A 26,580-nucleotide genomic window follows, 5' to 3' on the forward strand; every position below is an offset into this window, starting at 1 on the left:
AGAAAATAAAATCATTGGACCTTTTTGAAATAGGATTTTATGGGTTTGGGCTGAGGCCGCTGAGTCAGCAGTGGGAGAACCAGGCGGTTTGGAACCACATGGCTTCAAGGCAGAGATAAATAAACCCAAGAATGCCAGGGGCCCAAGCCCAGACTCCGATTTTCAAGTCCTGAACTGGTTTGGGGAGGGGAAGATCTTGCAGAGGGGGTGAGGGACCTACATTTACCCTGGCAACACCACAGGAAAAGGAGCTCCCATCTGTCCCCTTGAGGGTTTGGGGTTCATGCCCACACCCCCGGTTGAAGTCCGAGTGCTCCGTGTTCAGGTCCCCAGGTTTTACAGAGCTGCTAGGCTGTGAAGCCAGCTGTTGTACATTTTATTCTTGTAGTAATAGACAAATCACTTGCTACCCACAAGCTCTGACTTGCACCCCAGGGGTGTGTGGCCGGAAGCTCTCCTAAGCCACTTCCTGTTCCTGTGTGACTTTGCTCTCCTCTTCCTAGGGACCCCTGGAGGCTGTTCTGGGGTTGGGGGAGATGGTTCTTTTGGAGCCCCATGGGGGAGCCTCACCTTGACATTTGTGTCTTCGTCTATCCAGTGGGGATCGACTCAGAACCCCAGCATTGGAAAGGCCTTCAGTGTGGTCTGGTCCCCCTTCCTCTGTAATGGTAGCTGCCCCAGGTCCAGCTGTGTTCTGTGGACACCATTGCCATCCTGTCTGTTGTGAGTGACCAGGGCTTCGGGGAGAGATGAGCCAGCATTAGTCTGAGCAAACACTGCCCAGACCCTGCTTCTCTAAATCCCTATTGGGGTTCTTGGCCCAGGGCCCCCTCCCCTCACCTCCAGGTCCCCTGCAGATCCTCTTACTCAACTTGGAGGCCAGAGGACACCATAGCAAAGTGACATATGTGCGTGAACCTGCACCAAGTGGGAGCCAGGTGGTCCTGGGTCCTCCGGCTGTGGCAGAAGGATGGGTGGCCCAGCAGCCCCCAGGGACCATCACAGCTTGAAAGCCCATCACTTCTTGAGCCTTCTCTCCCCCACTCCACTTCCCACCTCTGACTGGCTCAGAGAACTGTCTCGAAGCTGAAATGCCTTCTCTTAATCCATACCTGGGAGCAGTGGCTCACGCCTGTATTCCCAAACTACATCGGGGAGGGGGGGCTGCGATGGGGAGGATGGAAGTTCAAGATCAGCCTGGGCAGAAAAGTCTGACTTCATAGACACAGATGGAGGCTTGGGCTTGACTCTCATTTCATAGGAAGTGAGACCCTGTCCTAAAAATAACGAGTGGAAACCAGCACGGAGGCGTGGCTCAGCAACAGTGTCTGCCTAGAAAGTGTGAATGAAGCTCTGAATGCAAACCCCAGTACCACCAGAGGAAAGGGAGGAAGGAGGGAGGAAGGAAGGAAGAAAGGAAGGAGAGAAGCTGTTGGAGATCACAGGACTGGGGGTAGAACAGAACAAAGAGCTTTGCTCTCTAGGGGTCTACACACCACACACACACACACACATACACACACACACACACACACACACACACACACACACACACTCCATGTGGCTATGTTCCTTCTTCACTCAATGAAGCCATTATCTTCCTCTAGTCATCTACTAATCCTGTCCAGCCTCTGGCATTTGGGAAAGGATAAAGGGGAGCCAGCGCCCCTGGATCTGGCTCCAGGCGGGAAGGACTGGGGAGGCCTCAGGCCTGTGGTGTGGAGCCCCAAGCTTAGTGTGGGAAACTCATGGTCAGTTATATGGATGGGGGGCTTTCTGACCTCAGGCACACACAGCCACCTGTGTCTGCCTCCACGTTGTTGTGTACCCCCTCTGTCCATCCTTCTCCCACTCTACAGGGCTCAAATCCCCCATGGGACTTGCACTTTGCCCTAGGGCTGTCCCAAGGAGGCAGCCTGCCCCATGTGCAGGAAAGCAGAGACAGACAAGACCATCCTAAACCCAGACAGCAGATGGGAGAGACAAAAGCGCGGGCTCTGAGGCCTGGAGGCCCCACGTATACTAACAGAAATGAAGAGCCAACAGGAGGAGTGGATAGAAGGGTGGGTACATGTAGATGCCCCCCTCAAAATATTCCCTCCTGGAGGAAATTTCAGGGCAGAGGACTCTGGTCTCCTGAGCAAATGAGCTTACGGGAAGGGGTAAGCTGCCCTTCGCCCTCCCCGGGCTCCTCCATAGCCCTCCAAGCCGCCCTCCAGCCTTGCGTGTGGCTAGACACCCACAGTCTCAGCTCCGAAACAAAAAAGGGAAGTGTGACGCCCACCCCAGTTCCCTATGCCAAAAATAGGTGCGGCCAAGGCAGGGGGGCGCTTCCGGGATGGGCGCTGCACCCCTGGACAGGCGCTGTACCCCGCTGAGCCTCAGCACCGCACAGAGAGTTGCAGGTCAACACCAGAAAACTCCAGCAGGACCCAGGGCCCCCGTGAGTATTTGTCCCCTGACTGGAGACCCCAACTATGGGGTGTCCTTACATTATGGGGGCTGCGTGAACTCTTGATGCCCTCTCCTGTCAGGCCTTTTGCACTTGTCTATCACGTGGGCCCAGTGACCTTGTGTCCCTTCTCACTTAATTCCCTGAGCAAAATGCCCAGTGTCAACAGCAGGTGCGGGCCGTGTGAGGACTGCGTGTGCCTGTGCAGAGTCCAGATGCCACCCGAGGGAGGCCACGGGCACAGGATAGATAGTCCTTTGTCCCCAGACTCTGGTAGCTTTCAGCTCTCACTGAGGACATGCCAGAGATTTACACCAGGGTTTTGCTGGCCGCGTCTGCTTCAGGATCGTGTGAGTCTTAAGGGTGGCCACTCAGCCTGGGTCTGACTGGCTCTGGGAAGGTCTCCTGCCTCCCCTGAACCCCAGCTCCATCACCTAGTCCACCTGGGCAGCCTGGAGATTGTAAACTAAGAGTCCACCTCTGCCACAACAGGACAGAATAACACTAGAGGATCGGGCACCAGTGGCTCACACCGATAATCCTAGCTATTTGGGAAGCTGAGATCTGAGGATCATGGTTCAAAACTAACCTAGGCAGGAGAGGCCCAGGAGACCCTTACCTCTGATAATCCAGCAAAAAGCCAGACATGGAAGTGTGGCTCAAGTGGTAGAGCACCAGCCTTGAGTGAAAAAGGAAGGGGACAGCACCCAGGCCCTGAGTTCAAATCTCAAGATTAGTACAAAACAAAAAACACTCCTAGAGCATGCCGTGTCTTGTAGGCCCCCTTCAAAGCCTTCCTACTTCCTCGTGGAATGTTCACAGACCACTGAGGACCAGAGGTGAGGGGCCCCAGTGCCCCTTAAGGTGAGGAGTGCAGTGGTCCGTGCATGCAGACATTTCAAAGTGACTCTAGACATCCTCGTGGGGACCACGGCCTACTGGGGTCACCTTCAGTCATTCGAGCTCCTGGCACTCAAGATGAAGAGGGAGCGATGGCAAAGCTGGGTACCCCATTTCCCTGCAGGGGCCATGTAACGCTGATGGATGGTTTCTGGGTACAGTTTTGATGGGTGTCTTGCTGCATTGGAGGTGACTGTGTGATTCACACACATGTGTGTCCCCCCAACACACGCGGCCTCCAGGCTGACTCAGGCGCCCCTTCGTCACCAGCATGTGGAGACGAGGGGGAGCCCTGAGCCTCCTCACTAGGACATCTGGAGTTCAGGATACTGATTTCCAACAGAAGTTGGGGGACACTGGTGACCCCTGGGGAGGGGGCCGCTCTGTAGGGGTCTGTGCCCCCCCAGACCCCATCACTGCACCCACATGGGGTGGAGAAAAAGGGGAGTCTCACCAGTGGCCTTACAACCAGAAAGTGTCATTACCAGGAGAGGCCTGTGATCTGGGGATCCGAGACCCCAACCTGAGTCATGGTAGCCTCCTAGGGCTCCCCCACACCTCTCCACCAGCTTCCCCCTCCCCCCTCCCCCAGAGTTAACCTCTCCTGGCTTCTCTTTCCTTTCCTCAGCTCTGCACCTGTGGATGCTAAATAAAACCCTCAGGGGCCCTTCCCCTTTCCTCCCTCACCAACCCAGCAGCCCTGGGATCCCCCTGCCATTCCTCTGCTCTCACCCCACAAGTACAGGCAGCCCCGGATCTGTGGTGGAGAAGTGACAGGTTCCAACCCCCCCCCCCCCCCCCCCCCGTCCTGCTGTGAGGACCAAGCTGCCTGCTGGCCATGTGCAAATACAGAAGTATGCACCAGGCCTAGATACTTCATTTGTTAAGACAGGGTCTCATTAGTTTTGGTTTTGGTTTTTTTGTTTTGGGTTGTTTTTGTTTTTTTTTTTTTTCCCAGGCTGGTGCTTCCTCTCAATTTCTACCTTCCAGGTAGCTGGCATTACAGACAGGAGTCAGCTCTGTGCCTCGCCTTTTCTGTTGTTGTTTTCAGGGTTTTTTTGTTTTTCAAAAATTTTGGAAGTCACGGATCTCGAGGGTTGACTATCTTGGTTTGCTTTCTGCCTGTCTGGATTTGCCCATTCTGGATACAGAATCACATTCCTGTGGCCTTCCTAAAATAAAGTGGTTTGTTTGGCTCAGTGCATTGTTTCCAAGGACCACCCCAGTGTGCCATGCTGTCATTCCCTTTTTGTAGCTGAGTAATATTCCATGGCTTGGATAAGCTGTCTTTATTTTAAATGTCTGCCTTTGAGAGGTCTGGACTTTGGGACCTTGGTCAAGGACCACATAGAGGCAAAAGCCACAAGAATGGCACTGCACAGCTGGAATCTCAGCTACTCAGGAGACAGAGATAGGAAGATTGTGTGGTGACCCCACCACCCACCACCCAGGCAAAGTTGGTCCTGATAATGTCTGAAAAATAAAAACAAAAGGGCTGGGTATGTGGCTCAAGTGGTAAAGTGCCCGTCTGGCACTAGTGTGAGGCCCCGGGTTCCATCGCCACCCAGTACTGAAGGGAAAGAGGAAGAGCCTCTTGGCTGAGCCAGAACCAGCCTATGGAGGCCCAGAGACCTATGGAGGCCTGTGGAACATATTGTAGCAGCTCACTGCAGCCCAACCTGATGCCCTGGGGCCACAGAGGGCAGAAGAGCATGGCGCTGACGAAAGCCAGCTCTTAGAACCTTAATACTGAGTTGGGGGCTCGGCATACAAGCTGTCTAGTGGGGTATTTCACTAAAGAACCCCTTGCCCCCTCCTTGATGGAGATTCCCAGAAGGCTTTGGGTGTAGCCTCTGTGCCCGCCCAGTGCCAGGCATCATGCTTGATTCTTCTAGAAATCTCATCCCCAGAAGGAAGGAGCCAAGTTGAAGGGACAGATTGAGGAGTTTGGAGGCTCCTCCATCTGGACCACCAGGTTTGCATGAGACTTACCATAGCATTTCTTGGGATTTGAACTCCGGACCTCACACTGAAACCATACTTCCAGCCCTTTTTTGCTTTAATTTTCACATAAGGATCTGGCTTTGGGATTTGACCTAGCCTAGACTTCAATCCTCATATTTATACTTCCTATGCAGCTGGAATGAGTTACTAAAGCCTTCAGGGGATGAGGGGGAATATTGTTGTTTTTTACATTGAGATGGGGATCTTATAACTTTTGCCAGTCTGTCCATGAGCTATGATTCTCCTAATCTCAGCCTTCCTAAGTAGCTGGGAAGACAGTTGTGATCCACCTCACACAGCTGGATCACATCTGTGAGACAGCATCTAAGCAAAGGGGAGGAGACACGGCCCAGCCTAGAGATCTCAGAATACAAAATGGAGAGGGCTGGGTGGGGATTCAGACCAGAAAGGAGAGAGACATACTAACTTTCTCAAGGGAGGTTAGAATGCACTTAGTTAAGCACCCAGAACAACAAGACCTCAGTGCTACGCATCTACTGTGCAGACCTCACCTTCTCAGCCTCCCACCCAGCCATTAAGATGGCAAGGCTGAGCTACCAGCAGCTGGCTGCTCTGGTAATTGTTGAGATCGGGTCTCACTTTCTTCCTGAGTCCATACCTGAACTGTCTTGCTCCTGTCATATGCTTACCTCTTCAGGCAGGATGGCAGCTTTTCCCATTGACATCAGGTCTTGAGAAATTTTTTTATTCAGGTAGCCTGGAATTAAAATCCTCTTGATCTCAGCCCCATCCATGGCTAATGATTACTGCTTCGTCTGCTTGCAACTATTTCTCCCTCCTCTTAACCTCCCTCACTCTCTTGCTTGCTCTGTCTTTCTCACTCCCTCCCCCCCTCTCCTGTTCTCCCTCTCTCTCTCTTTCTCATACTGGAGTTTGAACCCAGGACCTCAAGCTTGCTAAGCAAAAACTGTACCATGTGAGCCACTCTCTAGCCCATCTTGCATTTCGTTTGTTTTTCATGTAGAGTCTCATGCTTTTGCCCAGGCTGGATCTTCCTATCTCTGCCTCCTGAGTAGCTGGGATTATAAGCATGCACTACCATGTCCAGCCCCTTCATTCTTCTGTTTCCCTCTCTGTCCTCTGCTGCTTCCTTCATCAGCCCATACCCTGTGTGGGGCCCTTGTACCTTCTTCTCAGTCTTATCTTTCCCCCAATTCTCATCATCTTACTTGTCTGCCTTCTGTATGCACCAATGCTGAGGGAGTGCATGACAGAGTGAATGAATGGGTAGGCTCCCACTCCACCCTGTCTCTTGGTCCCTTGGGAGTGTCCTTATTATCACACTTTGCAGACATTTCCTGGTGTCCAAAGACATCAGGAGCCTAGCCAGGTCACACACACCCTTGGGACTCCAATGCCAGGCAGGTGGGAAGAAGAGGCAAGGAGGAAAACTAAGAACCCTCAAGCTTCTCCCCTGACTGCTCTCTGGGAGGGGCTCATTTTTTATGATGCCGGTGACCTTATGTATGCTCGACCTTGTCACTTAGAAGCTCTCAGGCCCATGGGCTTGGCCCCACACAATCGCAATCAAGTGATCGTGGATGATTGCGTCCATGCTACCATCTCTGCCTTCGCTCCTTCCAAACTTCTTGCCCAATCCTCAAATCAGAAGTCCACATAGCCTGGCATGGGCCCTCACACCTGTAATCCCAGCTACTCACAAGTCTGAGGTTGGGAGATCATGGCCCCAGGTCGGCCCAGTCAAAGTGTGAGACTCTACCTGAAAAAAGTAACTAGAACAAAAAACACTAAATGGGTGCAGCTCAAGTGGTAGAGGGTCTGCCTAGCAAGCATGAGGCTGTGGGTTTAATCCCCAGTACAGCAAAAATAAATTAATACATAAATATTTAGTCCTTGGTGACTGAAGCTGAATATGACTGTGAGAATAAAGTGTTTTTATCATCAGAACCATGGTTTCACTGGGTGCCAGTGGCTCACACCTGTAATCCCACCTACTCAGGAGGCTGAGATCTCAGGATCAGGGTTCAAAGCCAGCCAAGACAGGAAAGTCTGTGATACTTGGGGTGTGTGTGTGTGTGTGTGTGTGTGTGTGTGTGTGTGTGTGTGTGTACATTCTAGTCCTCGGGCTTGAACTCAGGGCTTGGGCACTGTATCTGAGCTTCTTTTGCTCAAGGCCAGCATTCTATCATTTGAGACACAGTGCTGCATCCGGCTTTTTCTGTTTATGTGGCACTGAGGAATTGAATTCAGGGCTTCATGCGTACTAGGCAAGCACTCTACCACCACACCACATTCCCAGCCCTCCATTTGACTCTTATCTTCAATTAACCACCAGAAAACATGGAATAGCACTGTGGCTCAAAGTGATAGAGTGCTAGCCTTGAGCAAAAAGAGCTCAGGAACACTGCGAGGTCCCAAGTTCAAGTCCCACATCTCTCAAAAGAAAAAAAAGAACAAAACAGGTTTCCAGCCAACCCCCAAGAGGGATTCAAAGAGGGCTCCCTGACTTCCCTCTCACTCCAGGCGAGGACAGGCAGGACACTGAAGAAGAATGCCTGGAGCCAAAGTGAAGTGCACCCCCCCACAGCCACCCCCCCCCGCCCCATCCTGAGGGTGGCCACAGGACCTGGCAAAGGATTTTTGTGGAGCCAGCAACAAAGGGTACAGCAGGAAGAGCCTGCTCCTCCAGGAAGGCCAGGTGCCCCCTCCATCCCACCAAGGCCATGCCCAGCTTCCTGGGAGTCCAGGAAGGTGAGCTTGCCCTGAGGTGGGCATGCCAGGTGTTAATCTGCTGTGCACGCAGGCTGGGGGTGCAGACGGGGTCAGTGTGATGAAGGGGTATGCACTGCAGAACAGCTTCTTCCATCCGTTGCTCCTGAGCCGTGTGCACACACTCTTGTGCAGTAGTGTCAGCACAGGTAACAACTGGGGGTGGAGTGGGAAGGGGGCATGCCCTCCATTGCCGGAGCTCCCGAGGCTGTCCTTCTGAGGTTCATAGTCCAGTCCCAAGGCCGAAGTCACTGCAGTGATTCTGCACATGTGGCAGGGCCCTGGTAGGAACAGACTGGTGTCTGGCCACACCCTCCACATCTGGCTCAGTAACCCACCACTGTCGGGGGTTTTTAGTCCTCGGTCGCTCCTGACCCGCAGGAGGGATAAGGAGAAGACACCCCTGCCAAGACTGACCGCCCGCACCCAGCCCTCCCTCGCTGGAGGACAATCAGATGCATCAGAGAGACCCATCAAGGCAGGAACTTGTTTATTGAGAAAGTACATTTAGCTAATATAGGATGCAGGAGCCTATCAGCACAAAGGTGGGCAGGGCGGGGGAGGTCCACGTGTTTACTCTCACTAGAGGTCTCAGCAGAGAGTGATAAAGCAATAACACATTAGTACATAATGATAATCAAGTCTCAGCAGAAGATGATTCACAATACCGATGATATAGCTCCAAGTTCATAGGCATGGCGTCATACAAGGCAGCTCATTTCTTTATGTGGTTATCTTACTCAGTGATGCAGATTCATGGGCCAGCCTGACCCTGCACTCGGCTCCCAACACAACATATCCTCCCATCCTGACTTCTTCTTGTCCAAACAAATTGAGAAATTAAATATTTTGCCCATTTGGGGATTTGAATTCATGCTCTTACTGGGCTTTCCTGCTTGTGGCTGGCACTCGACCACTTGAGCCACACCTCCAGGCTAGACAGTTTGCTGGTTAATTGGAGCTGAGTCTCCCAGACTTTTCTTCCCAGACTGGCCTCAAATTGTGATCCTCCAGTTCTCAGCCTCCCTAGTCGTAGGATTACAGATGTAAGCCACCAGTGCTCCACAAGCTGAAATATTTTTATCCACAGAAAACATTGGCCATGGGCTGGAGTCCCCAAGAAGAGATGGATACAGGCCTTTAAGGGACACAGATGGAAATGTTTCAGGCAGCCTCCTGTTCTCTCAGCTGCCTGGGTGGAACTGTGGGGTGGGCTGGGGAAAAGCCTAGGTGTGGTGGAAACCAGGGTGGTATGTGTGGACTGATGAGGCGGATGGAGAAAGTGCCCTGTGAGTCCTGTGCAGGCTGGAATAGGATGTGTGCTGTCTGAAGAGAGCAATTTGAGGATCTGCAGCAGTTTGGCCCAGGAAGGACAGATAGAAGGTTCTACTAACGTACAGGTCAAGGAGTACAGAGTCCGTGTGAGCAGAGCTGAGAGCGCAGAGCCGGATGATTCCAGACCAACTCAGGGCAGAAAAGTAAGAAAGAACTTCAGTGCAAGACATTGGATGCAGTGGTGCGAATCTGGCCTGTCATCCCAGCTATGATGGGAAACCTCAAATACGTGGATCACAGTTCCGGCAGAAAGGGAGTCCCTATCTCAAAAACAAAACAGTGCAAGAAAGGGCTGGCCCAAGGGAGAGAATGCCTTCCTGGCAAGTGTAGAGCCCTGAGTTCAAATCCCAGTATTGCTTGTGGTCAGTATGACTTAGAAGACATGACCTTATATATCCTGTGTGTGTTAGGATTGTGTTTGTTTGCAAGTAATAGAAACGTAACCCAGTGGTATACAATCTTGAGCTGTTTCACAGACCAAGAGCACAAAGGTTAGCTGTTTCCAGAGCTGCCACCAATTACCCCATGCTCATAACATGCTCACCGGGTCATCCTCAGAGTATAGCCACTTTTTATCACCACAGAGTAGCTGCCCTGCTTCCAGCCACCACATCCATGTTCCAGACAGGAAGATAAGGACAAGTAACAGGCTTTTCTTACCTGATCCTGCTTACTTTAAAGAGCCTTTCCTACATGTCTTTACCAGAAACTTCCACTTGGCCAGAATTGTGCCATACAGCTACCTCTACCTGCAAGGGATCCTGGGAGCGAAGTAGGGTTTGGTAGGTGGAGGAGGTTTTGTTTTGTTTTGTTGAGACAGGCTCAGTCAACACCATAAACACAATATTGGGGAATCTGTGAACAAGTAGGAGAGGCTGGGTGTTGGCTCCACAGCTGGCAGCGTCTGCCTCTCCACTGTGAATTTAAGATGATAATTGCTGCTTTGAAAACATGTATCGGTGAAGCTCTGCTGATTGCTGTACACATGTTAATTGATGGGAAATATTATTCTGTCAATATTTCCCTGGATGAGCTTAGACAGACAGAGGTTAACAAGTTAACTGGGCTGTAAGGGAGACTCTCCCAAGGGAATGCCAGCCCTGTCTGTAAGGGCAAAGAGAATTCAAGTGGGGCCCATGGAGGGTGGTCCTGGCTCTCTTTCCCGAGGCTCTCATTTCAGGGCTGTGAATGCGATGATGGCAGTTGTCTGGGTGTGGGCTAATGTCTCTTCCATCCCTTCTCTTAGGCAGTAGAACATCCTTTTAAATACCTCCCCTCTTTTTCTTTCCCCAATGTCCTGTCACTTAAGTGGCTGCTTCTTTGGCATAATTAAACCCTGCATATCAAACTGTGTGCTCCAATCACCCAGGCAAATGAATTAGCCACAGATGCATTAATCTGACTTCCAGCCTCCTGGAGTTTCAGAGCTTCTGTGCTAGGGCATCTTGGAGACAAGAGCAAGCCATCTGTCCTGGGAGACCTGGGCTTCCCTCTCTGGATCTGAAGCAACAGCAGCCTCGTGGTTTATATTTCTTTTTATTTATTTACCCAAAAAATGTATATTGGAGATCTCCTAAGAGTTAAGCTCCCCTTCCCTCCTCCCTCCCCCAGCTAAGTCCAACTGGGCATACAGAGCTAAAACAAACCGTTGCTAGATCTCTCTGAGCTTCCATGGCAGTAGCCACTAACTCATAGGATTGCTGTGGGTACTAAATGAGACACAATTATACATGAGCTGTTTGTGGGCTGGAAAGTAAATAGGCTGGTGAGGGGCAACCAGTTGCCACGCTGCCACAACCAGTCCCAATCCCGAAGGCAGAGGCCACAGCCTCCACCCTTCCCAGGCTCTCCTCTGCTGCTTCCTTGGGCATTATCCCTTATTGATAAACAGTAGATTTGCATGGCTAGCAAATGGTTGGGGAAATTAAAGTTTAGTGCTTTTTTTTCCACTAGCACTCCAAGAACTTCTTCTTGCTCCACTCTACACATGTTATTTATTTGTGTTGGAATCCCAGGAATGGTTAGGTAAACACTATACACATCAAATAACCAATTGTGTGCTCTGACTGTAGGTTTTAGGGTTTTCCTGGAGTTAATATTGCCTCTTTTTCGGGGGCCCAGTTATTTAACCTATTAGTAATTTTTCCCATTTGATTCTCAGATCTATCATTTCCCTAATGGTATGACTTAAATTATTAACTATATCAGATAATACTGAAGAATTGTCTCTCAGCGACCATTAACAGTAGACAATACATTATTTTTTCTTTTCCTTTTTTTGGGGGGGTGTCAGTCATGGGGCTTGAACTTAGGGCCTGGGCATTGTCCCTAAGCTCTCTTGCTTAAGGCTAGCTGTTTATCACTTTGAGCTCAGCTCCGCTTCTGGTCTTGTGGTGATTCATTGGAGATAAGAGGTTTACGGATTTTTTTACTTGGGCTGACTTTGAATCTGGATCCTCAGATCTCAGCCTCCTGAGTAGCTATGATTACAGATGTAAATCACCAGCACCTGGCCTTGCACCATAATGATGATCAGCTATTCCCGGCCACTTTTTGCTACCCTCCTGGGGCCTCCTTGCTTGGCTGCTTCTTCCAAATCAATTCTTTGCCTTCTTTCTCTTTATTGCTTTATTCCCTCATGTTGCTGGGGTCTGAGAAAAGGCACAGAAGATAAAAATTTAGAATCTTGGCCTTTCTTCAAATAGGCACTTTGTATTTTCACATGTAAGAAGTAGTTTAGGTAGCTACGGAATTTTTAAGATTTGAAGCATTTTCTTTCAAATACAGGACAACACAACCCCACTGTGGCCAAGCTTCCAGTGCTGGTATACAGAGGGCCAGCAACTCTCTTTCTGCAAGGGTGAACATCTATGCTTCTTGACATGCAACCTGAGATGTTCCTTCTAGAAGCTTCTCCTAGTCTCTGCTAGCCTGAAACTTTAGAATAAGATCTTTTTGGTTGATATATTGAGTATTTGAAGGGGCCTCTGTGTGTGTGTGTGTGTGTGTGTGTGTGTGTGTGTGTGTGTGTGTGTGTGTAATAATATGGGGAATGGAACTCAGGTCCTGTGCTTTCTAGGCAGTGTTCTATCACTTAAGCCTCCAGTACATTTTTTTTTCTTTCATTATCTTTTAGGATGAGATCTCATGGTTTCTCTGCCATCCTCTATGTGTCCACATAGTTGGAATTAAAGCTTATTTATTGAAAGAGTGTCTCACTAACCTTTTTCCTGGCTGGCTTCCTAATCTTTGCTTCTTAACTAGTTAGGATTACAGGCATGAGCCACTGTGCCTGGCTTCTAATATTATTTCTCTGATAAGGTCATCCCTGTTTCTGTAATCTCTTCATAGAATATCTGTTTATCAGATAGTGGACCTTTTACAGTGGCCTCATTTGTCTCTCTTCCTTACCTTTCTTCTCTCTAACTTTTTGGGAAATTTCCTCAGTGTTATCTTCCCAGCTTTTTATTGGCCTTTTCCAGCCTCTGTGTGTGTGTGTGTGTGTGTGTGTGTGTGTGTGTGTGTGTGTGTGTGTGTGTGTGTGTGTGTGTGTTTGCATGTGCATATATGCACCCGCACACACCATTACTGAGGCTTGAACTTAGGGCCTAGATGCTATCCTTGAACTTTTCTGTTTAATCCTCCAAATCTCAAAGAGCTCTTTATTGTTTCTTGACTGACTTTCTTGAGAAAAGCCTACTATTGCCTATAGTTATAGTATAGACTCAGGCTAAAGGAGTGGCCATTTGTCTATTTTGTTAGTGGTGTTAGAATTTTTGGACTTTTTGTTAGTTTGTTTGTTTCAATACAGATCTAACCCAAGGTGGTCTAGAACTCACTATGTACCTCAATGCCTCCCTCAGTCCTCCTGCCATTGCCTCCTGAGGGCAGGGATTACAGGCAGGTGCCAATATGCCAGTTAGGGTGTGGGTTCTTTCAAAAAGTTTTCTCTTAGTATGTTCTCTGCTTCCTACAAGTTTCTGGCCCCAGTTTATCTCTTGGTCTCTTGGTCCATGTGGAGATTTCCCTCCGAAGTCAACCTTTCTTTGGCTCTGTTTGTTCTTATAGAGGCAGATAAAAGAGTCAGCTAGGCCTTGCATGGGAACAAATGGCTTCACCAAGGACTCACACCAGCCCGTCTTTGTAGAACCTAGTTTTAGTTCCAACTCTTTTGTTAAGATGACAAATTCAAGTTCCGTATGTATACTTCCATCATGGCCCTTTACAGAAGCAATTTGGGTGGGGGAAGACTTGTGGAGTTGAACTCAGAGACACTCTACCATTGGAGCTGTGCCCCCAGCCCTAAAACATAAACTTTTTTGTAAACAGGATGGATATTAATTAGTAAGGGAAAGAAAGAACTTCAAGTGTAAATCTTCCCTTTCTGCCAATGACACTGAACTTCTCCAAGCTCTTTTTCCTTCCTTCCTTCCTTCCTTCCTTCCTTCCTTCCTTCCTTCCTTCTTCCTTTCTCTCCCACCCTGCTTCCCTCCATCCCTCTCCACCTCTCCTTTTCTCTCTCTCTCTTTTTGTGTTGGAACTAGGTCTTGAACTCAGGGACTGGTCACTGTCTTGTAGCTTTTTTACTCAATGCTGGTGTCCTTCCACTTGAGCCACAGTCCCTCTAGGCTTTTTTGTGGTTAATTGGAGATAAGAGTCTCACTGACTTTCCTGTCTAGGATGGCTTCAAACTGCAGTCCTCAGATCTCAGCCTCCTGAGTAGCTAAGATTACAGACATGAACCCCCAGCACTCAGCTTCAAGCTTTATTTTGTTAGCTGTAAATGGTGGTTTTACTGAAGATGCCCACTGATGAATGTTGTCTGGTTTGTGTTGTACAGTACAGGGGACACAACCCAGGGCCTCACACATGCTTACCAAAAGCTCTGCCACTTGAGCCATGCCCCCTAATTTTTTTTTTGGAATTCTGTTTTTGAGACAGGGTCTCCATACTGGAGATTCTCTTGCCTCTGCTTTTTGAGCAGCTGGGATTTCAGGTGTACCAGCATGCCCACCTTCAGACAGTTCATAAGGTCGGTCAGTCACATCCAACACTGTGCCAGGCACCAAGCAAGAGGTGGGTGGGTACAGTCCATGCTGCCTCCACCCAGTGGCTACTCCTTTATCCCTGGCCGACACTAGCTTAAGCGATAAAGAGATGAACTGTCCAAATCAGAGACCTAGAAAGGTTGTCTGGTCTAAGGACCAGGTCCCCAAAGGCTGTAGTCCAAGGTCTAGGCCAGAAAAGGCTCATTCTCGTTCTTGGATAACCTGTACCTCAGTTTCCTCACTGGGTGTTGACCCAAAAGAAACTAGAAAAGGAAGGAAGGAAAGAAGGAAGGAAAAAAAGAAGGAAAGAAGGAAAGGAAAGAAGCTAGAGCAGCAGGGGCAACGGTGGCAACCTTTAATTTGCAACTCTGCTTGCAATTAAATGTTTCTTACAGCTGGGTACCAGTGGTTAGAGGCAGAGATCTGGAGGATCCGGTTGGTGCATGGTCTGAGCAGAAAAGCTAGGCTGGAGGCATAGCTACGACAATAGGGTACCAGCTGAGCAAGTTCAAGCCTCGGTTTTGAACACACACACACTTCTTATGATTTGAATTGTGATTAATGTGTCCCTCCCACATGGAGGGGCTCCAAGCAGCTTCTGGAAACTCCAGAAGTTCCAAGCAGCTGGCAACATGAGTTCAGGTCCCTTTGTGCCTCTGTAGGGTTTGAACCCTACCTGCTCCATCCTTGGCCTGCCTGTTCAAAGCAGCCCTGCTCCTTCCCCCAGAAACCTCCCCATCAGCCTTGAGCAGCTATGCTGGGCAAGGACAGTGGCCTTGGCCCTTGTCGGACCCCTTAAGGAATGCCTCCGTTGGGAAATCACCATGGGCTGTGAGGCAGTGGTGTGTTCCTGCCCACGAGGCTGACGGCGTAATTCATAGTGAAAGGAACTCTCTGGTTAGGGATGTGCTTTGCTTCCTTTGAGCTAATGAATTCACCACTGATCACAGCCTTGCTTGGAGCCCCATGAAGATCTGCCATGCTGGCCATGAGTTACCCTGGGGCCACCCGCTCCCCTCCCCTCCCGTGCCACAGGTCAGGGTCCTGTGGAGGGTGGGCTGCCAGGTCGTCCTCACCATTGGACACAACAGAAGCCCTTTTCCATGGAGTGTATACCTGTGACTGTCTACTGACACTCTCCCACCTCAGAATTTTATTTCCTGCCATTTTCTCCCAAAGTACAGCACTCGTATTTGTGCTCTTATTGTGACATGGAGGATTGAAGTCAGGGTTGTACTTTCTAAGTAGGCATTCTACCACTTGGGGCCATGCTCCAAGTTTTCCATCTTAGTTTCTCAGACAAGATCTCATACTTTTACCTCAGCTGGGCTTTGACTGTGCTCATCCTATCCTTGCCTCCCAAGTAGCTGGGGTAGACAGGCATACTCAACCACACCCCGCCTCAGAGCACCCTCTATATTTGATTCTTTTCTGCTCTGCTCCACCTTTATCTATCTTCCCATTTCAGATCCCAACCATCTCAACTGTAGCTCCAGCAAGAGACTGGCTCCAAGAAAGACAAGATCCCACCAGGACGTGTAAGGGTCAGACCTCAACAATCACCCAGCAGTTCCTGTGCATTGAGCAGCTCCCATATGCTAGGTACTTGTACTGTTGCCTTTCTGTTGAAAAGCTAGATAGAGAGGCTTGGCAAAGGGGGAACAGAAGGGGAGCAGTGGGTGAGATCCGACGTTAGCCTGAATTTGGGAGACAGTCAACGGAGTCCAGCATGCCTGTGACACAGCCGTGGCGGGTCTGTGACAGAAGGTAAATCACACAGACCTCCAGAGATCAAGGTCGACATTGCAAAATGTACCATCACAGCGGATTTATTATCACAGTCATATGATGAATGTCTTTGCTGAACGAGGGAAGAGGGAGCGAGCAGCCATGCTGGGGCTTGGCCCCGAGCGGGTGGCCTGGTGTCCCGGGCTTCCCAGATGGAGGTGGGCCGACCCACCCTCAACGCTGGAGCCTGGCCCAGGAGTCGGGAACTTGTTGGATTGTTTGTCTTCATATAACTTTGTTACTATTAAGGTGTTGTACACAAGGGTGACCATTTCCTAAGAGGTGGTGGAGTGCTCGGCTAGCCTGCGCGAAGCCCTGGATTCCATGCCTCAGCTCCACATGCACAGAAAAGGCCTGCAGTGCTGCTGTGGCTTGTGTGGTAGAGCGCTAGTCTTGAGAACGCCCAAGGATAGTGCCCAGGTCCTGAGCTCAAGTCCCAGGACTGGCAAAGAAAAGGAAACTATTGTCCATTTCACCAAAGCGAGTCTTGAAATCATGCTCTTCCTGCCTCCCAGGTGACCAGGATTACAAGGGTGTGCTACCATGCCTGGCTTTTTCTCCTGTCCTTTTCTTACCTCTCCCTCTTCCCAGTAAATTCCCACTCAAAAGTGGCACCTGCTGTCCAAGAGGAGGAACCTTGGGCCACTGTAGTATAGGGCAGGCCCAGAAGATAGCCCCGCTTTGGGGTCAGTGTGGGTTGTTGGGGTTTTCTGCATCTTAATGTTTGTCTGCAGAACAGGGGACCATGCCCACCTCTGTGATAAATGAAGTGATTTCTATAAAGGGTCAGGTGTGGTGCCTGGCAGGCACACAACCCAAAGCAAGGCATTTCCGTTTCTGTTTCTGCATTTAGTGCCAGCCTTTAAAAGGGCCTCCTGGTGCCACTCTCAGGGCTGCATTGTGCCTGTGTAGCTAGTTGACCCGTACCACCACACTGTGAGTACCATGTCAGAAGTTTCTGAGAACCCTCTGTGCCCAGAATGACACTCACAGAATGTCACAAGCTCCTCACTCCTGAGCCCTGCCAACCCATAGAGTCCAAGCAGCCTTGAGCACGGGCCACTCGTGATGTCATCACCTACGGGAGACTCACAGGGCAGCAATGGCCTTCTCTCTGCTTGTTGTAGGAAAAAGGTTTTATTCCAGTCATTTCCTGCTTCACTCAGGTAGCATCTACCACCCTGGGCTCTGCAGGAAGTGTTGCCATGGCACCAAGGCTCCTGCAGCTAGTTTCACACCTAGTCTCCACAGCCACTCTGTGAGAGACAGGAACCATGATTCCTAGACAGGGAACTTCAGAGCCCCACAGAAATACAAGCTGTTAGCACCTGACCTGCCGTTCTTCCCTGCGGTTGCACCTCTGAGCGACTTTTTCAACTCTTCTCACATCCCCCAGGGCCCAACATCTTTCTGTCTCTCTGCCTTGGACAGCATTCCAGATTTGTATGTCCCAGGGGATCCTCAGATCCCACACTGGGCTCTGATATACTGAGCATCACTTTGACAACCAAAAGATCAGTAACAGGGTCTCCTCTCTGTGAGTTACTGTCCAAGAAGAAGGCAAACATCTGCCTTGTGCCTCCCATCACTTGACATGGGGAGTTCCCCGTTCACTGTGAGCTTGAACTTCTCTGCAGGTGGCTGGAGCTGTGGGGTACTACACAAGCTTATCTGGAAACTGTGGGTAAATACCATACAAAAGCCACTTTGGCAGTTCACAAGACACCCAGGATCCCCAAAACCTGTGAGTTGGGATTCCTGAGGGGAACAATGGGAATTCGGTTCTGTTAGTAGTAGTGGACAGGTAGCTTCAATACCTGCTGTGCGTTTACTAAATAACACCTGGTAGCACTGGCTTAGGACACAGGCCATGTGAGGAGAGGAAAGCCTGTTTTCCTTCTTGAGTAAAAATGAGCTCCCTGGTGCCCTGCTGCACTGGCAGGAGGGCGTCTAATGTAGCAGGCTCCACCCAGGGTGGATGGGAGTCACTGGGTATTAGCAAAAGGCTCCAGGCAGTGTGGCACCGAAAGGTAAGCTGTGGGTGCATGAGCTCAGAGTATGTGGGAGTCATGGATATGTAATATATGTCACAGGACAGCTAGATGACAAGGAACAAAAGATCTCCAGTTTGAAAGCTAGAAGTAAAAAACTATTTGCAGAGGACATGATCCTACCTTTAGAAAATCAAAAGTCATCTACTCCTAAAACCAATAAATGAGTCAGTCAGATGGTCACAACTTATGCCGGTAATTGTAGCTACTCAGGATGCTGAGATTAAAAGTCTGTGAGAGCCGGGCATGGTGGCTCACGCTTGTAATCCTAGCTACTCATGAGGCTGAGATCTGAGGATCAAGGTTCAAAGCCAGCCCGGGCACTAAAGACCATGAGACTCTTATTTCCAATTAACCACCAGAAAACTGGAAGTGTCACTGTGTCTCAGGGAGTAGAGCACTAGCCTTGAGCTGAAGAGCTCAGGAACAGTGCCCAGGCCCAGAGTTCAAGTCTCACATAAAAAAAAAAGTCTGTGTGAGATTTCATCTCCAACATTGCCAGCGAAAAGTTGAGCTGGAGTCATAGCTTAGATGGTAGAGCACCCACTGAGCAAGCAAGCTAGGCAATCAAGGGCAAAGCCCTAAATTCAAACCCCACTACTGACAAAAAAAAAAAAGTTACCTTTCCCTCAGGAACTGGCAAGCAAATCCTAGAGCTCGCATGGAATAATAAAGGGTCACTTGATCTCCAGAACAATCATAGGGTACCAAGAATGGGAGATGGGGTCCTATTTCCCAACTTCAAAAATTATTACAAATCTATGGAAACCAATGTGGTTCTAGCATGAAAATAAACAGACATGAGTGTGATCAAGTTGAAAGTCCAGGAACAAACTTCCACATTTAGGATCAACTGATTCTCAACAAGGGAGCCAAGCTCACTCCACAGGGAAAAAACAATTTCTGGATGGATTTCTTGGGAACAAGTAACTATCCACACGTGACACACTGCAGTGAGACATGCCCGACTACACCAGCCACATAACAGATCATAGCACTGAATGTAAGAACTAAAGTAGAAAACTGTTAGGGAAAAAAAGCAACTGTTTGGAAGTTTTGGTTGTGTTTGTTTTCGCTGATACCAGTGCCTCGTGCTTTCCCAGCTGGCATGCTGCCACCTGAGCCACAACACCAGCCCAAGAAGTAAAAAAATGAAACGTGTGAGTGTGTGCACGTACCAGTAGGTACTGAGCCTTGAACTCTGGGCCTGGGCACTGCCCCTGAGCTTTGTTGCTCAAGACTAGCACTCTACCACTTGAACAAGGCCTCCACTTCCAGCTTTTTGGTGGTTAATTGGGGATGAGAATCTCACAGACTTTCCCAGGCTTCCAACCACAGTCCTCAGATCTTGGCCTCTTAAGTAGCTGAGATTGCAGGCATGAGCAACCAACACCTGGCAACAATTAATTTTTCTATGTGTTCCAAAAATCAAAATGGAAGGAAAAAACCCATTGGATGATATCAGAATTTAATTTTTTAACTAGATTCTTTTTTTTAAGTACTGTTTGAAATCAGGTCCTTGATTGTGAGGCAGATGCTCCAACATTTGAGCCAGGGCCCTACCCACTTTGTTTCAGTTTATTTTTGAGATAAGATCTAACTTTTCCCATCACAATCCTCCTTTCTCCACCTCCTGAGTATCTGGGATTATAGGCATGCACTACCACACTTGGCCCCAAGCCTAGACCCTAAGAATGTGAAAAAAGACAGGAAGGGAGAAAATACTTGCAAGTCATACATTTGATAAAGGACATGCATCCGGAATATTCCTACAACACAATGCTAAAAAGACCAACAGCCCAGTTTTAAAATGGGCAAAGGATTTGAATAGATAATTCTCTTCACAAATGGCCAATATGCAAATGAAAGATGCTCCACATCATTAGTCATTAGGAAAATGCAAATCCAAACCACAGTGAGACTTCATATCCAGCCTGATGACTGTAATAAAAGATAGAGGAGAGCTGGAGTTAGCAAGAACATGGGGAAGGAGAGCCCAGACCTTGCTCAGGGGAGCTCAGGATGGCAGGGCTGCCGTGCGCCCCAGAACGTTACATGCATACTGACCGTATGTCTCAGGCATTGCACTCTTAGAGGTTGAAAACATACATCCACACCAGCACCTGCTCAGGAATGCCCATAGCAGCACCGCTCATACCACAGAAATAACTCAAACGTCCATCCATGGATGAGGGGCAAGACAACACGGGTCATAGCCCTACAATGAAAAATCATTTGGGATCTGGGTGCAGTGGCCAGCGCCTATAATCCTAGCTACCTGGGAAGTGAAGATAGGAGGATCCCGGTGCAAGGGAAGCCCTGGCAAAACGTTAGTATGACTCTTAATCTTGAAGGACAAGGTGTGGTAGCAAGTGTTTGTCATCCCAGCTGTAAGCAGGGGTAGGATCGTGGTTCAAGACCAGCCTAGCCAAAAAAAAAAATCACTTGGCAATTTTTTTATTTTTATTTTTTCTCATTTTCTTTACATTTGGCAATTTTTTTAAAGGAGAATTTGATATGTGCTTCAACATTAATGAATTCTTAAAAATTATGCTAAATGAAAGAAACTAGCCACAAAAGACGACAGTATAATTCCATTAGTGGGGAGAGCCCAGAAAATGTATTTTTCTGGAGCAGGAAGGGCAGCTATTAGAGAAAAATAATGACTTTTAAAAGGATAATGTTTCTTCACGAAATGAAGAAAACATCTCCACACCGACTGTGTTGTCCCAGCGCCAGTGGCTCACCCCTACAATCCCAGCTACTTGGGAGGCTGAGATCAGGAAACTCAGGGTTCCAGGACAACTAGGGAAGAAAAGTCCGCAGGGCTCTACTTCAGCAGAAGAATCTGAGCATTGTGGTGTGATTCTGTTGTCTCAGCTGTGACAGGAAGCTGAAAATAGGAGGATCACATACCAGCTACATTCCTTAGAAGGAAGTGAAACCCTACCTCAAAACAGTCACCAGCATGAAGAGGGCATGGCTCAGAGGTAGAGTGACTGAGTATCAAGTGTGAAACCCTGAATTCAATCCCTAGTGCCACCAGGGATGGGGGAGTGGGGGGGGTGAGAGAGAGAAGAAAGAAAAGGAAAAAAAGAATGAATTATGTAGGGTGCAATGGTTGGTGCATACTTTTAATCCCAACACTCAGGAGGCTGGACTAGGAGGGTTATGAGTTCAAATCTGTCTTAGGCGGACTATCAAGACCACATCTTAATCAAATGAAATGAGCAAAATGAAATCAAAAGACTGAATTATATCTACATGTATTTTCCCTAAAACGGCTCACGCCTGTAATCCCCGCTACTCAGGACACTGCAATCTGATGATCAAGGTTCAAAGTCAGCCTAGACAGAAAACATCCATGAGACTCTATCTTCAAGTAACTAGTGGAGGTGGGGCTCAAGTGGTGGAGCACCAGCCTTGAGGGGAAAAAAAGCCAAGTAAAAATACAAAGCCCTGAGTTCAAGCCCAAATACCAGCACATACACCAAATTATACACAAGCGTGAAGTGCTATGGCTTATCTTTTCACTGTGAACGTTTAGATATAAATGAATACATTTATATTTGCATTTATGTTCATATCCTCCTTTCACACATATATACTTTGTACTTTTTTTCTCCACTGTACTTATTTATTAACACCTATTAATTGTAGAAGGGGAACTTTTTTTTTCTTTTTCCAGTACAGGTTTGAGCTCAGTGCCTCTTGCTAGACAGGCACTATCCCACCTGAACCACACATGAGTGCATTTTATGCTTCTTATTTGGGAGGTAGCGTCTTTTCTGCCTGAGTTGGCGCTGAACTGCAATCCTCAGGATCCCAGCCTCCCTAGTAGCGGGAGGTACCAGTACCCAACTTACACTTTTTTTTTTAACTTACCACGATATAATTTTTTCCAAGTCTTTTCATTTCCTTACAAATGGGGCAATGGCATTTTTTCTGATAGAAACATAGAATTCCATTGTGCATGCAGACCTCATTGTCTAAGCAAAGTAAGCCAGACCCAAAGACACATAGGCTGCACAGTTTTCCTCATTGTAGTCATTAGAATGTGCCTATATATCTACAAGTAAATCCAGATAATTACACCTGGACATGGTTAATTAGACGGCTCAATAGTAGATACATATGATCATATAAAATGAAGTTTATTGAAATAAACTCAAAGAAATGGAAGCAAGAGGTTTCTTATTGTATTGTTTGCTGTTCTTTTTTTCTTCTTTCCTTTCATTCCCTGACTTACGTAACTTTAACTCCTCTGTATCTCACCTTAACAGTAAAACTTAAAAAAGAAGAAGGAGAAGAAAAGAAATAATAAAACTTACCAAGATACTCTCAGAGAAATGCTCAGGGCTATCCCCAACTCTTGGGTCCACCTTGTTGGAGTTTAGGTGTCCGGGAAGGAGGCCTGGAGATGGAGGACTACATGGAGACACTGAAGGACGAGGAGGATGCCCTGTGGGAGAACGTGGAGTGCAATCGGCACATGCTCAGTCGCTACATCAACCCTGCCAAGCTCACGCCCTACCTGCGGCAGTGCAAGGTCATTGATGAGCAGGATGAGGATGAAGTGTTGAGTGCGCCCACCTTGCCCTCCAAGATCAACCGTGCAGGTAACCCCCCACCGTGCCCCCACCTGCTGCAGGATGGTCCAGCTCCAAGCCAGGGGTCCATAGAGCACTACCCACCGCTGTCCCCACTGTATAACTCAGACGCTCCCTCAGGTTGCCACGGGGAGGAATTCATACCTCCTATTTATTTACTTCTGGAGTTTGAACTCACTCCACCACTTAAGCCACACCCCCAGACCCCTGGAATTTATAGCTGGAGTTGACAACCATAAGCTGAATGTTAGCACCACCTTCAATTATGTTGGCAGACAATAAGTCATACTAGTGATTCATAATCCCTGTGAACTTTGTCAACAAATAGAAAGCAGTAAACAGCCAGACACCTATAATCCTCGCTACTCGGAAGACTGACATCTGGAGGATTGGAAGTCCACACCGACCCAAACAGAAAAGTCTATGGGACTCTTACTGCCAGATAACCGGGAAAAAGCTGGGCTAGAGAGCTAATTCCAGCAAACCAAGCAAGACACTAGATCCTGAGTTCAAGCCCTGATTACTGGCTAATGCATAAATAAATAGGCCAAGTGTGATGGCCTGTGCCTGTAATACCAGATATTTGCAAGGCAAAGATGGGAGGATTGGTGTCCATGCTAACCTGGGCAAAAAGAAAAGTGTTAGCAAGACCCCATCTCAACGTAATCTGGGCCTGCTACACTTGCCTGTGGAATTCTGAGTTCAAAGCTCAGTACCATAAGCAAATAAATACCTTGATACCACATTACAGCTTTGCAAATGTCTTAAAATGCATTCATTTCCCACTCAAAAATCACAACCGGGGGCTGGGAGTTTGGCCTAGTGGGAGAGTGTTTGCCTAGTATGCACGAAGCCCTGGGTTTGATTCCTTGGTACCACATACATAGAAAAAGCCAGAAATGGTGCTGTAGTACCAGAAGTGGTAGAGCATTAGCCTTGAGAAAGCTCAAGGACATTGCCTAGAGTTTCAAGGGCATGATGCTCAGCTCCGGGAGGGGCTTCTGGGCTCTGTGTGGGAAAAGATCACATTTCCCACCAGGAGCCCTCATAGCAACTGAGATCCCACAGTCATCTCTGAGGGCACACCCCCTCTGAAGAGCTCTGTCTCCTGCCTGTGGTTTCCCTAGCTCCCACTAAAATACTGATCTTCCCATGAGAATCTCTGAAAACATATATCCCGTGTGCTTCCAGCCTCCTTCAGCCACAGAAAACCCAATACATGCATGGGTGATTTTGGCCCTGGCCAATTAAAAAACTCCCAAAACTCATGACTTCTTGTGGCTAAGATCCCACGTATCCCATTTCTACCTTTTTATTCAACTAAGATAAATAAATACTCACTGAAAACCTGCTGAGGGCCTGCCATGTTGACTCCAAGGTAATGCAAATGCTAGAAGCTGGTGGAGACATATCTGGGATATGACCCCCAAAGGGAGACCACCCCTGTTCAGGCTTCTCAGGGCTGATTTGCTCACCATCTCCCCCCCCTTGCAGGCCGATTGTTGGACATTCTGCATACCAAGGGACAAAGGGGTTACGTGGTCTTCTTGGAGAGCCTAGAATTTTACTATCCAGAGCTGTACAAACTGGTGACAGGAAAGGAGCCCACTCGAAGATTCTCCACCATTGTGGGTGAGTGACACTGCCTTCAGAAACATGTAGTCTCTACCAGGAGATGTGTGTCCCACAAAAGGACAATGTGAAGGCTGTGAGTCTGTCACATGCTGGACTTTTGGGATGTCTACCACAAATTTCACCTGATGGAGAGAGGCAGATGACAGGGGCAAACCACAGTAGGTGGGGTGTTGGTGAAACATCTCATCTGTGGAGCCAGAGGCTGGGAGGAGGGGGTACGCAGCTTATGTCTGCCTTCCCTGCTCTCTTGCCAGGGTCTGTGGGCCAGAGCCCTGGGACACCATGTCTACACAATCTTCCTTCCTAAACGTTCTTCACTCAGACCTCTGTCTCCAGGCCATCCCCTCCCAGACCTTCAACCCCTCGTTCATTTCCTGGCTGGCTCTAATGCTTTCTCCATTCTCTTCATGCCTTGTCTCCTGCTTGGGCCCCTCCCATGGTTTTCCATTCCTCTATATAAAGACCTGGACTCCCAAGTCCTCCTGGCCTCCCCTTTCTGCCTCCATCTCACTCTTCCTCTCCTTTGTTCCAACACTTGAATCGTCCTTCACTTTTGGAAGCCCCTCCCTCCTCCATGTGGCCCTGACAGTGGTGGTATACCCTCCAGGATGATGCACTTTCCCTTGAACTTTTTCTCCTAGGAAAAGTTCTCCCTTCTCTGACTGCTGCCACCCAGACTGGCTCTGGTCCCACACTGCACTCAGTCATGGACACATAATGCCTTTATCTTGTGAAACCCACACAGACGAATGCTATATGTGTGTGACCTGATCTTCCTTCCTTCCTTCCTTCCTTCCTTCCTTCCTTCCTTCCTTCCTGTCTTCCTTTCTCAGTCCTGGGGCTTGAACTCAGGGCCTGGGCACTGTCCCTGAGCTTTCATTGATAGCCCTTTACCAGTTTGAGCCACAGAACCACCTGAATTTTTTTGTTCTTCTTTAATGCCTGTCCCTCTTCTTAGGCATTACGTTCTACCAACATTGGGCTGTTTTGCTCATCTTGACTCCCCAATGCTGAAGGGTCTGTCAGAGCTTAGAAAGACGTTGGTGAACAAATGAGTAAATAAATGACATCTGCCCCCCTCCCCCGCCTCGTGGGAGCTGGTTGCCCCTCCCCAGCCTGGGGCCTGACCAGAGCCCCCTCTCCACAGTGGAGGAGGGCCACGAGGGCCTCACGCACTTCCTGATGAACGAGGTCATCAAGCTGCAGCAGCAGATGAAGGCCAAGGACCTGCAGCGCTGCGAGCTGCTGGCCAAGGCACGGCAGCTGGAGGATGAAAAGAAGCAGCTGCTGCTGACGCGGGTGGAGCTGCAGACCTTCCAGGACCGCTACCACAAGATGAAGGAGGAGCGCGATGGCTACAACGACGAGCTGGTCAAGGTCAAGGATGACAACTACAACCTGGCCATGCGCTACGCCCAGCTCAGCGAGGAGAAGAACATGGCGGTGATGAGGAGCCGGGACCTCCAGCTTGAGGTGGGGCCTGGGGGGATGGGTTGGGGGGCTGGCTGGGGAGGGATGGAGTCCTGGTCACCAAGCCAGGGCTCTACACCAGCAGGAGGTACAGAATTCATTTGTTACCTTTTAATAACTGCAGCATTTGTGGTGGTCCTGCCCCCATTTTTCTTGCTTGAAGTACAATTTGAAGAAAATATTGGACCCCAGATATATTTGAATTTACTTTTTTTTCTTTTTTTTTCAAAAAATAAATGAATAGAAATACCATTTTAAAAATCATGAGTGGGCTGGGAGTTTGGCCTAGTGGTAGAGTGCTTGCCTAACACGCATGAAAACCTGGGTTCGATTCCTCGGTACCACATACATAGAAAAAAGCAGGAAGTGGTGCTGAGGCTCAAGTGGTAGAGCTCTAGCCTTGAGAAAGTCCAAGGACGGTGCTCAGGCCCTGAGCTCAAGGCCCAAGACTGGCACACCAAAAAAAAAAAAAAATCATAGGCACCTGCAGAAAAATGCTTGCACTCCTCCCACCCCTTCTCCCCACCAGGATCTTC

At 48.8% G+C, this 26,580-nt stretch overlaps 1 protein-coding gene across 1 annotated transcript in view; it reads left to right on the plus strand.

Annotated features, from left to right (window-relative positions):
• Card11 (caspase recruitment domain family member 11) overlaps positions 1 to 26,580 on the plus strand; it is a 70,965-nt gene that overhangs the window by 18,270 nt on the left and 26,115 nt on the right. The window contains exons 2-5 of the mRNA XM_090329833.1: positions 15,959 to 16,092; positions 22,727 to 22,948; positions 24,434 to 24,571; positions 25,722 to 26,047. Of these exons, the coding sequence (XP_090185959.1) occupies positions 16,086 to 16,092; positions 22,727 to 22,948; positions 24,434 to 24,571; positions 25,722 to 26,047 (693 nt within the window). The 5' untranslated portion in view covers positions 15,959 to 16,085. The remainder of the gene's footprint in view (positions 1 to 15,958; positions 16,093 to 22,726; positions 22,949 to 24,433; positions 24,572 to 25,721; positions 26,048 to 26,580) is intronic.

The sequence above is a fragment of the Megascapheus bottae genome, chromosome 3, assembly GCF_031878675.1.
Source record: "Megascapheus bottae isolate mThoBot1 chromosome 3, mThoBot2.hap1, whole genome shotgun sequence".
Taxonomy (NCBI): domain Eukaryota; kingdom Metazoa; phylum Chordata; class Mammalia; order Rodentia; family Geomyidae; genus Megascapheus; species Megascapheus bottae.